Source organism: Aulonocara sp. 'chitande type north' Nkhata Bay, linkage group LG2 (assembly GCF_057382095.1).
Source record: "Aulonocara sp. 'chitande type north' Nkhata Bay isolate Kocher_YH1m ecotype deep benthic linkage group LG2, A_spYH_male_GT1.1, whole genome shotgun sequence".
In the NCBI taxonomy this organism is placed as follows: domain Eukaryota; kingdom Metazoa; phylum Chordata; class Actinopteri; order Cichliformes; family Cichlidae; genus Aulonocara; species Aulonocara sp. 'chitande type north' Nkhata Bay.
The window spans coordinates 33830628-33842457 of NC_141345.1; the positions used below are offsets into that span (position 1 = coordinate 33830628).

An 11830-nucleotide genomic window follows, 5' to 3' on the forward strand; every position below is an offset into this window, starting at 1 on the left:
TAAACATTGCTGATTGATAAGTTACTAGGTGATAAATTCAAACATATCGTAAAATCCATATTAAAGAATGATGTGAATCAGATCGCGGGCTGTACTTCAAGTTTTCTAATAAGCCACTTCAGAAAACTACCGTCTCTTCTGAGATCAAAGACGGGGAGCAAAAAACAACCTCTAATGGACTGTTATCATTGTTGTGTGGTCCAATGCCTTTTTGTGGATTCCCGTGTTATTTCAAGCACCAGTGACCAGCCGAAGCTCTTGGCTGGGCAGGCAGACATGTATTCAGCAGTTAATCTGACGGAGCATCTCGGAGTTATGTGTATTGGAGCGGCCCATTGTTTTCCTCTATAGATTAGCCGCACAAGTACCTCACATAATCGAAAGGCTATAGACAGACTGTCATTGCTTTACACTCCACTATCAGACAACTAGCACAAAGATTCAATAAAAGTCCCCCAGCATGATGTTTTTGAACAATATATTTACTTCCATTAAATAAAACACAATAGTTTTTGAATGCTGGAAAAAAAACATAGTTCCGTACCAAATAGTATACACAGAGCAAAAAACCAAATAATTTGTCGCAGGAACATTTTGATTTGAACTTTTTTTTTTTAATCCAGAATTGCTATTCTAAATCGATATTCACACAGACATTAATAATAAATTTATAATATGTTAGAAACACACAACTGGTGCGTTTTAGTATGTACATTCCCTTTTGTTTGCAAGCAAAACATGATTCCTTTTTAGAGATTTTTTTCCACATGCGTTGATAAATTGAACCTGGAGAGGACGTGGGGTTATAGCGCATTCGCCTCGACAAACAGGAGATGATAATTCAAATATATATACAACCTTTTCAGTCAATAGGTACCGTCCAAAAATCCACCAGAAAACCCTTATGAGGAGTTGTGAAAAATAAAACAGGCCTTTTTTTCTTTTCTTTTTTTTCTCCGTTTATTTCTTTTTTTCTTTTCCGCTGAGGCGCAGTGTGAAGCAGGCCTGAACTCATCAAAAGGGGAACAAACCTAAGAAGTCCCATTTCAGTTTGACTCCGACCTGTAGTTGAGCTTGTTTCAGTGGTTCAGTCTTCTAGTGCCCTTTTTGAAAAATGAAAAAGTACTTGTAGTAGTCTCTTGTTCCTGTGGCCGGCTGTTTGTGATTACCCTCACACTGCAAAAAATGACCACCATAGCAAGCTATCTGGGATTGTAATCACCCTCAAATCACATTTGCCCCTTCAAAAGAAAGAAAATGAATGTGATGCGATGGGATAATCCCACATGTTTCCTATAAGATTTTAGATTTTTACCGGAGCAAGTGGCAGTGTATTAAGGAAAAGGGTCGGAATACTGCAAGTAACATTCCAACTGGCAAAGATCGCCAAAAAATTAAAAAACAAAATCTTGATACACGCAAAAAAGTCTATAACAATCGCACCACCAGAGATGCCCACTGTCTTTAGAGAAAAATGTAACTGTAAGCGTCCCTACTAGCCTCTTATATCTTGCTAAGATGATTATTTTTTGCAGTGCAGGTAGGTATTAGACTGGCCTGTCCACGGCATATTGGCAAGCACTCAGATTAGTGGCCGGATTCTGCACACTGGCGTATCCAAAACTCGAGTGCTGCTTGGCTTTCAGTCTCAGGCTGGCCAGGCTGGAGTTACAAGTGTCCCTGTACACATAAGGAGGGGTCGGAGGGGCGTAGGGACACGCCGGCGTGGGCACCCCCGAGTTGAGAGACGGGTTACTGAGGTTATTCAAGTTATTGAGGCTGTTGAGACTGGAGCCCGGTACGCCGGTGACCGCCGATGGCACCATGCTGGAAGTCATAGAGGATATGGAGTTGGGCGGTGAGAACATGGTTTGCGAGGATAAGGGGTTGACATTCATGGAGTTGAAGAAGGGGAAGCTTTTTGTGGATAAAGAGGCAGATGTGAGGCCCTTGGCAGCCCAGTTGTTGTATGTGTAGCTAGGGTACATGTCATCGTAGGGCTGCATGAGTCCATTGAACTGCGGCCCGAAGCCGTTTTTGCAAAGCTCTGCTTGCTGGTTTCTTTCCCTCTTCCTCCACTTGGCTCGCCGATTCTTGAACCACACCTACAGCAAATGAAATGCAGAGGTTTAGACATAGTATATTGTTAGGCAACAGTATCGTTATCAGTATGATATATTTATATGGCTCCGTGATAATATGTGAGCTTTACAAGTTAATAAAATTAATTTAATTTGTAATTGTTCAAATAAAATGACTCCCGTCTCCTACTGTTTTAACACTTCATTAAAACTGTAAAAACTCCGTGTTTATCTGAGCAGAATACACACTGCGGTCTCTCTGCATTATCTTAATGCGCAGAGGACGTGTATTCCTCTGCATGCTTCCATAAACACGCTGACCTTAATCACACAAGCACAGGGCGACAATCGCAAAATACAAGCTTTGCACCTCTTTCACACGAACAGCAGAACACGACTGGTATCTGTCACCGACTAATGTCGAGCCCCTCAACTGCTAACAACATTGTAAGTGTTTAATTACACTTCATTTGGAAACGGGGATGAGTCATTTTTTGGCTCTTTTAAATAAAATTATGCGCCAGATTAAAATATGCCGAGAACTGTGACTTGTGCTAAAACTGATTATTTTTTCATTGTGTACAAGGGGTTCAAATTCCATTTGGCTTAATATAAACATATAGCCTAACGCTCTAATTAAATTGAGTTTTCACCAGAAGTATATTTAAACAAGACTCCGGTTATTTGTTTTTCATTTTAAAATTATGTTGTACATTATTTAAATCAAATTCCAATCGTGCGTAAAATTTTCAGTGCGTGCGTAATTATGTTAAAGTATCGGATATTTATGGGAAAATTGGCGCAAATTACTTGAATTTATACACACTAGTTGCTTTTGTTTACACCCAAGGGAATACTCACCCTGACTCGGGCCTCCGTAAGGTTGGTCCACACGGCTATCTCCTCCCTTGTGCTCATGTCCGGATAGCGATTCCGCTGGAAAGTGGCCTCCAGCTCCTGCAGCTGCTGGCTGGTGAAGTGAGTCCTCTGCCGCCGCTGTCGCTTCTTTTTGGAAGGGTCATCTGAAGAGTCTTCATTTTTATTTTGTATCTTCTCCTTTTCTGTGAAGAGGGAATGAAGTACTTAAGTCATCACCCAGATTATGGCCTGAACAATGCGAGGAGAAAAAAAAAACGATCCGAGGCTCCCGTGGGAACAGTATCACTTAAAGGATTTATAAAAATAAATCTTTTGTTTACTTCATGTTTTGGGTTCTGAATTTCCGTTGACTTCTAGGGTTTTAGTTAACCTTTTTTATTTAACGCAATTACTGAGAATATCAGAAAAAGTCGGGCCAATTTTAATTGGCAACACAAGCTGTTTTCATTTACATAACTGAAACTTTTTCACTCAGCGCCGCACACAGACAGATGATCTTTTAGTAAATGACAGCTGTAATCGCCTATTTGCATGCATGTAAAGCTCCCTTTACTTTGACTGATGAGAGCCATCTATTGTTTGAAATCAAGATGACATCTGCGGCGTCTTGCAGAGAACATCTGCACTCCGGGCGGTTCTTACCGACAGACTCCGGACTTGATGTGTCCGACACAGTGTGCACTTCTAACCGGTGTTTAGAGTCCACAGACCGCTGCAGTGGCTGCAAACTAGAGGCCATCGCCAGAGCCGTGTGGTGTGTGGAGGCAAGTTTATTCCCTGTTAGGTGATGATGGTCTATGTTTAATGGATCCCTCATAGAGTTCATCGGTAAAAGATCGCACAACCTTTAGTACTGGAAGGGTAGGCGGAAAGTCCGACTGCGGAATGTGCTCAGCTCTCCAAAAAACGCACAACCTCGCGGATCCTCTTGCGGTTGAGATAAAGCCTTCTTTGTGTTTAAATTGGAAAACGCTTTAAAATAGGCCATTGAGTTTTGCCATAGCATCGGTGAAAAACAGCGGCTACCTCGCCTGACTATCAGAGTGACAAGGACAGGTAGGTGATATTAGATCCAGAGGCATACACACACTACACCACTCACTGTTCATTTCAGCTGTTGCCTGAGCACTGTCTATCCAACTGCGCCTCTCTCCAGACCTCCACGTCACCATGTTGCGCCCGCCCATATTTTCTCTGACAGGCACATCCATGTGAATATGACGGCGTGCCCAACCAACCAGAGCTTGCAGAAACAAGATATGTCTGCCAGTGTGTTTATGCCGGCGCTGGCGCTTATTTCTCTCTTCCAAATAAAAGCATGTAAAGAGAGATGGGACGCACGGTGTACCCGCGGCGCTCCAAAACGCCGTTGCGCAGCAGCCCGAGACCAAATAAAAATGAAAATAACACAGTTTGGTCTCATTTTATGAGATGGGTCCAGTGGCCCAGTAAAACGATGTAGTTCTATTGATAACCAAGTTGAGCTTCAGGCTGGTAGGCTCTGTCAGTGCAGTTTACTCTGGGACTCCGTGTGAATAAAGCCAGCCACTGCGCGGATTGTTTTGAAACCACAAAAAAAAAAAAAAAAAAAAAAAAGCGCAGTGAATATCAAGCACAAGCACCTCCTGGACGACAAAGAACCCGTGAAAGAACAAACAACAAATGTAACTAAGGACTGTGCCAACTTGACCCCAAATTGTCTGTGAGCACTTGTCAACTGATGCTAATTGCCAGGCGCGCGCATTACCTTAAAAAAGAGCACATGTGCACATTGTGCTTTCATATGGACACGAAAATGCTTAATTTTAAGTAGCATGTTTTAACTCAGTGCTAGTGCTCAAATTACATAAAGGTAACCGGCAACACACTGAATGTATGCATTTTGCGCCTTCAGTTTTATTGTGCATTTACATCACGGTCCAAAAACGTGACCAAGCTGACTTTAACTGGTTTGCTATTCCCTGAATCCCGTATCCATCCCACATCCATCCTGGAAAAGCATTTTCAGTCATACTAGTTTTCAAATGAGGCGACTCTCTTGACCTTCCCAGACTTGAGGTTCACATATTCATTAAATCAACTGACTGGAGCTTTGTACCACGCAGTCTCAGTTTGTTGATGACAGATTACTTTATCTGGGTGCTTAACTGGATCTCTCCTCACTTTGTGTTTGGAGTCCATAGCCGTTGTCAGCGAACCCCCCCGAAGTGTTCTTTTTGGCAGAAAACCTAATAAGACTCTTAATTTGACTAATTATTTCTAATGGAGCACTTTTAAAGAGTTTGAGCTGATATGCGAGACATTTTTTTAAGATCTAATTCCTAAAAGATTGTGCCGCATTAAGGCAAAGCAAACATGTCTAATCAAACAAATGCGACTTTGATTTTCATAGGCGGGTGGAGAAACGTCAGCTGGGTAACAAACAGGTGGCTGAAGTGATGGAGCGACCATAAAGAGATAGGCAACATCCGCGCCAGTTAGTGCGATCAGGAGTGCAAGTGAAAACATACATCTAAATATAGAGACACTCTAGTCACATTTCATCATAATCATCATCAAGATCATCATCATCAAAATCACACTTCCACCCTCCACGTGGCCAGACTAAAGCCCATTCAGCCAGCACATTTGGGACTTGGCGCTGTTAAGAAGTTATTGGGCTAATCCCGTGAAAGCCCCTCATATATAAATACCAGCAGACCGTAGACTGCATGCAACACACACTCGCATACACTCAGACACACACTCACACGAACAGCCTCTAATGTAGAGCAATAAAACCTTGATCATAATTCAATTACAATCCATTAACATTAAACTGTAATGATGGTTTTATTTATCATTGCAATAACAAAACTTTATAAAGGGTAAAAACCAGTAAGCCAAATTTCATGTAGATCAACAACAACAACAACAACAACAACAATAATAATATTAATATTTATAATAATATGTATTACCTTTATATTGTTAAAAAATAGCAAATAAAATATTATTTAGTGCCTTATTTTCCGTTAAATAACGGACGGTCTGTTGCTCCTTTTTTCTTCCAGGCGCATTGTAATACTAAACTTGAAGTGGATTATCGGTTTCCTCTTCATTTCTACCTTCTGAATGCTTTATCTCTCTTCTGCGGATTACTGCGTGCAATAGGCCTCCACCATAGAGGGCCATTAATTAGCAATTCAGTCAATATAAGGGGAGACGACAAGGCTTTTTACATAGGATTAAGCAGACATCAGATTCCTCCATTAGGATATTCCTCCTCACGAATTGGCTTTCATTATACATGTAGTTTTCCCCGGAGTCAATCCAACAAGCACTGCATATATTATAGCTGGTGTGTCTATATTTGCCGGCATCTCTCTCGATCACCCATTTTGATTTTACTTATCTTATTACTCTTAATCAGTGGTGGTTCACGACGAGCAGCTAAGAAGCTACAATACGCGACCGTCACACATACCCAGCAATGTCGACTAAATGAAACACAATACGACTTATTGGTTATTCGTCAAAGACACTAACAAGACCTGATGTAATTTCCGTGTCACATGAGAGAATAATTAATAATCCCATCCTTTTGTCGTTCAGGATTGCAGCTTTAAATTAGTCTGATATCGGTTTTAAGGGATTTTGGAGACTACCATTTATATGAAAGGCTCTCAGCATATTACAGGAGAACTGACGATTAAAAAAATCTGTGAAAACTGCCTTCCTGTGTTAAATGTCATTAAAAGTAAAATTAACAATACGGTGTAATTTGTCATACATTAGCATATTTTTAAATTAACTAATTAACTTTGCTATGCGAAGCGGCCATCCTTTTCAAATCCCGGATGATCAGAGTTATCTGTGCTCTCCTTTTTCTGCTCTGGTGCCGTGCTGATCCGCATTCGACCACCAGGTGTCCCTCTAACATAGCGAACCAACTCGGCTGTCTCACAACTTCTCCATATTGAGGAGTAAAAGGGCCGAAATACAGGCATATAAAAAAGGCTACACCAATATAATGAAATAAAAGAAAACATCAAAATACCACATATGCGCACAAAGCAACTTTTAAAACACGAATAAACAGATATGGGCGAAGCCGTGAAGATAAAATGTAGGAAATCAATGATATTTCTCTGAAAAATTAATCTGGTCTTCTGATCAGAAACGGCACAAACGAAGAAGTTGGGCTCGCTGGTAAACCTGTTGCCTAACATGTAAATATCTGTTTGTTAATATTGACATGTAAGTATCAATATAATCTGTGGTACTTCCAAAAAAGTGCATTAATAATTGTATATTATTGTGTTTTACGTTTTAAGATTTTGGGGACATTTAAGATATCTAAACGTTGACAAATATAAAAAATATTCACCTTTTTCATATTGTTACTAGGTTTGTAAAGCATTTTCTTAAGATTTGGAAAGTAACACACTCTTTTTCGTTATGTCACTAAATGATTTTCTTTTAATTTAGGTGAAGTGAAAAATTGTATCAACCTGTGTAAACTAATACACATTTTTGCAAAAGCTTTTTATTTCTATTAGAATGAGAACATTTGAAATTGTTACTCACCTATTTGTGCGCAGGTGGTGACCAGTTTACGGCAATGGGAGTCCATTCTGATAATTCAAAGAAACAGCTTCTGTAAAAAGAAACAAAAAAGCCACAATTGGCCACAATTTGAGACTGCGAAAAAGTCCTCTGAGTCGTTTATTATCATCAAACTCTAACTGTGCAGTCAATAATTCGGGAGCCTACGTGAGGACTTTGATGTGGTCAAGGGGCAATCCTTTGATTGTAACAAGAAAGAAAAAGAAAAAGAATTCCTTTTGAAAACTCTTATTTTTGAGTGAATGGCAAATGATGATAATGGGACAAACATAAAAGCAAAAATATATAAGAGCATGGTGGGATTTCAGCGGCGGTGCATGATGATGACACTATTGCAAAATGTGGATCTTGATGAGATTTTTTAATTTTTTTTTTTTTTTAGTTTGAATGTGCCATTTTTGAAAGAATTTTGAGTTTAACTTCCGGTGTGCACGAAACAAGGAATATATCGCAATAATCAAGTGAATAATCTCTTAGTTTTGAAGGTATTTTTTTACTTAATTCTGATAAATTACAGTTCAAAACTCATCGTGATTTTACGTTATGTGTTTTTTCTTATTTTTGCACGGTGTGGAAAACCCTTCATGTGTTTTGCTCGAGCCGGATTCTGTGTTTTGGTGCTGCCTGGTGCAGTTGGGAGTGGAGTGATTCCGTAGTAAAATCATGGGATTAGAGTCTGATTGAGATGTCTGTCGGTGGGATATTACAAAATTCATTATCGCAGCCCTCATACTACCTCGATATGAAGTTACACAGATGGGATTTTATTAGTCCAGGCTCACAATGTTTGCTTATGATAATTCAAGTCGGGGGAAATTTGCATCCAGTCATGCTGTTAACCATTTTCCTCAGTTCTTCTCTTCACCTGCTCTACATCATCTGCGAGTTTTTTTCTTTCTCTTTTTTTCACCCTTTAATTCAAAAGATGCAGATATTGGAGGTTAAGTTTTACATGCTGTGTACCTGCACAACCGTTCTTCGCATCCCTCCTCTATATCCCCGCTGCAAAATGAAATAGTGGGGGTCACGCTGTAAGGTGTAAGGTTATTGCATGCGGCTCGGTGTTACCTAATCAGTGAAATTTAATGAGAGGTTCGTCCAATATTTCAGTCTGTCGTGCTGCTCCACAGTCTCTGAAGTTACACACATTTTTTTTTTAATTTATTGTTATTAATTTTGTTTTATTGTGTGAAAATTTAACTGCAATTTCAGCTTTGAATTAACGACTTGAGCATTTTTTTTCTTTTGTTGTCTGTATTTTGTTCAGGACGCTTCAGATTTCGAAGAGTGCCTTTTCCTTTAAAGTTAGAGAGGAAAAGCATTTTTGTTTTAAATCGGAAGTTGCTCATTTAAGACGAACATCACCTTAGTATAATCTTTAAACTGCCTCATTCATTAAGTCAAATTTGAAAAGACATATGTGGGCAACTGTAATAATAATAATAATAATAATAATAATAATAATAATAATAATAATAATAATAATAATAATGCAAAATATTTCTAACGGCAATTGAACCTGACAACACGTATTTATTTAGATTTTGCAGCAGTTACCCCATAGGAGCGGTTTTAAAATAGTATGAGTATTATGATAACTTATATTAATCTCGTTCATCCATTCATTCTCACTTCATGGACTCTCTCTTCTTTCATCATCAACAGTTGATATGAATCAGTGACTCACATGGCATCAGGCCCAGTGCAGACAGCAAACTGGCATTGCCTCTCACTGGCTTTACTTCTGAAATTAACACAGTAGGCTAGAGCATGAGACTGCAGCCTTTACCGGGAGATGAATCGACTAACCTCCACCATATGGTCCTGTATTAATTAAAGGCGTGAGACCGTGAACGTCGCCTCTTTTACCCCCGTTACTTCTTTCTCTCAGTTTCGAAAACAGACTCGGAGGAGGGTGAATGACATCTAAACTCTTTTTGGACACTTTCTGTTAAAATTGTTATTTGCAGCTTGATTATTTCTTAGTTTCCACACTGTTTGTCAGCTTTTTTACTCACAGTTTATTCATTATCTTTGAAAATGCATTTTCAGCTCTGGTCTGAAGCTAAAAATCAAAATAAAACGTATAATTCTGAAATCAGCTTTAATGGCTTATGTGATATATTTTATTACAACCCTCGCCGGCTGAACATTGATTTATCTCGCTCTTCTCCTTTTTTTATTTCCCCACACTCCATCACTTCTAACGATACATCATTATCATCCACTGACCTGTAAGGCAAACTCTGCCCTCACATCACTTCATGCTCCTTTATATTGCAACCATGGCTTTTAAATTTACATCGGAAAGGCACAGAGCGCACAAAGCGCGAGGTGGAACAAATTCCTTCACTCGCATTAACTCACATCTCACTTTTTTAAGCGCCTCCACTCTTCTACTGTACTTACCAGTTGTAGACACCGGTGGGGAGGTTGCTTTTCCCGGCCGTCGGCGTTTTATTCTACAGAGATGAGATAAATTCCACCGTCCAAACGCACTGAGACACCAGTAGTTCTGTCTACAGCGACAAACCGAGCAACTTCAAGATCCAGTAGCACTGAAGTTTACGTTTCTGTCCGGGGAAAACCAGAGCGTAGCATGTGCTCTCCCACTATGTATCCAAAAAGAGACGCACCACTACCTTTAGGATTGTTTCATTTATGCGCATAAATAACCATCTATTTACAGTGAGGAGAAACTGCGAAGGAGGCGCTTTCATTCGAGTCTCCTCTTGGTTCGTCCTCTTCTGTCTTCCTCAACTTTTTCCCCCTTGAAAGACGCTCCAAGAGTGGCGCAATTTTTCCTGCTTTTGAGCTTAGAGAGGGACCCCGTGTGCGTATGCGTGTGTGTGTGTTTACGCGCGCGCTTTTAAAGGGGTGTGTTTGTGTACGCTCATGTGCCTGTGCAGAGGGCAACTCGGAGCGTCTCAGCTTTCAACAATAATCAAACACACACACAAAAATTCAGTGTCATCTTTAAAAAGAGCGTGTTAAAAAAATAAAACACGGAGATTCCTGATAGGCCATCCCGACAGGCATGCAAAACACAGAGCAGTTCAATTTGCTTAAACCCAACCTATTTACAACCAGCCACTTAACCGCTTATTATATAAACTCTGCCCGTGCAAAAATAAACAGCGAGCATGGCTGCAGATTCCTTATTTAACCAGCTCACTGGCCTTTATTTTAAATAAAATGCTTTTTAAGGCATTTAGTGATTTTTAAAATTTCTTTTTATAATCCAATCAGCAAAATGAGTCCATTTTACACAAGCTGGTTGTTGTGTCATTGTGGATTTATAATTTAACTAATTTACACAACGCAATATTTTGAATATTTGGAACTGCAAAGTATTTAAATTGATGCATTAGGCTCCTTCGGGGCCAGATAGCGCTATCGTGTTGCGGATTTATGTGCAGATGAAGTGAACAGCTGGCTCGGATGCAAATGTTCTTTATAGATCCGTTTCGTTAGATACAGGCTGATTTTCCATTCGCATCTTAAGTGAGGCAAGCCGACCGGACGTAGGCCTGCATTCCCCGCGCCTAATCCTTGTTTTACATTTTTAGTCATACTCCCATTAAACAAGTAATTAATGCACCCATCCACATGGGAATTTCTAGGCAAATGGGGACACTGAAGCAAGTGCGCATCATCTACACGCCATCCTCGATCAAAATTTGTTGAGTAAAGGATGGCTTGATTTCTGGGATCCAAGCACATTTCTGATAAATACCTTATATAGATAGATGTAATGGAAAAATAATAAGAGCCACCATAATGTAATTTTTTATAGCTTATTTGGTCTTCTTATGTAAGAGTAAAGACATCAAATTAAGCTGGGCTTTAGTCAAGAGAAATCCCTCTTAGTCTTCCACAAAGGCCCGAGAAAACCATATTTTATTAATTTTCCTCTCGCCAAACACACATGCACACTGAGCACAATGGGTCAAATGCGAACCAATATGGGGAAAAAATAAATAAAATAAGCATATTTGCCAAAACAGCTCGCTCTTTCAAATTTTGACCTCTGTGCTTTAATATTAGTTGTTGTATTATGGGACAGTCATGCACAAACACTCCAACACACATGCACCATCGCATAAAATGTGAGTAAAAGGACCCAGAAGCCAGAAGAGAAAACATCAGCCCTGCATGTGCACATCTTCAAATCACGCCCCGCCTGCACGGAGAGATAAAGAGGGTGAGTAGCGTCTGGAGAGGCATGATGGTTCGGTTATATTCTCCTCTTACCTTCTTAT

At 39.8% G+C, this 11830-nt stretch overlaps 1 protein-coding gene across 2 annotated transcripts; it reads right to left on the reverse strand.

The window, feature by feature from the left end:
• Positions 1-464: 464 nt before the first annotated feature.
• pitx2 (paired-like homeodomain 2) lies at positions 465-10414 on the reverse strand. 2 transcript variants are annotated; one of them, XM_086260159.1, is made up of 4 exons: positions 9978-10414; positions 7530-7599; positions 2943-3142; positions 465-2105 (listed from the first exon to the last, which is right to left on the reverse strand). In XM_086260159.1, exons 2-4 carry the CDS (start codon positions 7573-7575, stop codon positions 1548-1550), a joined length of 804 nt encoding a protein of 267 aa, XP_086116285.1. In that variant the 5' UTR covers positions 7576-7599; positions 9978-10414; the 3' UTR covers positions 465-1547. The 2 variants fall into 2 exon arrangements, with proteins under 2 accessions (XP_086116285.1, XP_086116282.1); XM_086260156.1 differs by lacking the exons at positions 7530-7599; positions 9978-10414 and adding an exon at positions 3603-4166.
• Between the last annotated feature and the right edge of the window lie 1416 nt (positions 10415-11830).

Coding starts and splice junctions, on each gene's coding strand:
- pitx2 (XM_086260156.1), bottom strand. CDS start 3,786: ATGAACTCTATGAGGGATCCATTAAACATAGACCATCATCACCTAACA. Junction 3,143..3,602: donor ATCAAGTCCGGAGTCTGTCG/GTAAGAACCGCC, acceptor CCCTCTTCACAG/AAAAGGAGAAGATACAAAAT. Junction 2,106..2,942: donor TTACGGAGGCCCGAGTCAGG/GTGAGTATTCCC, acceptor CATTTGCTGTAG/GTGTGGTTCAAGAATCGGCG.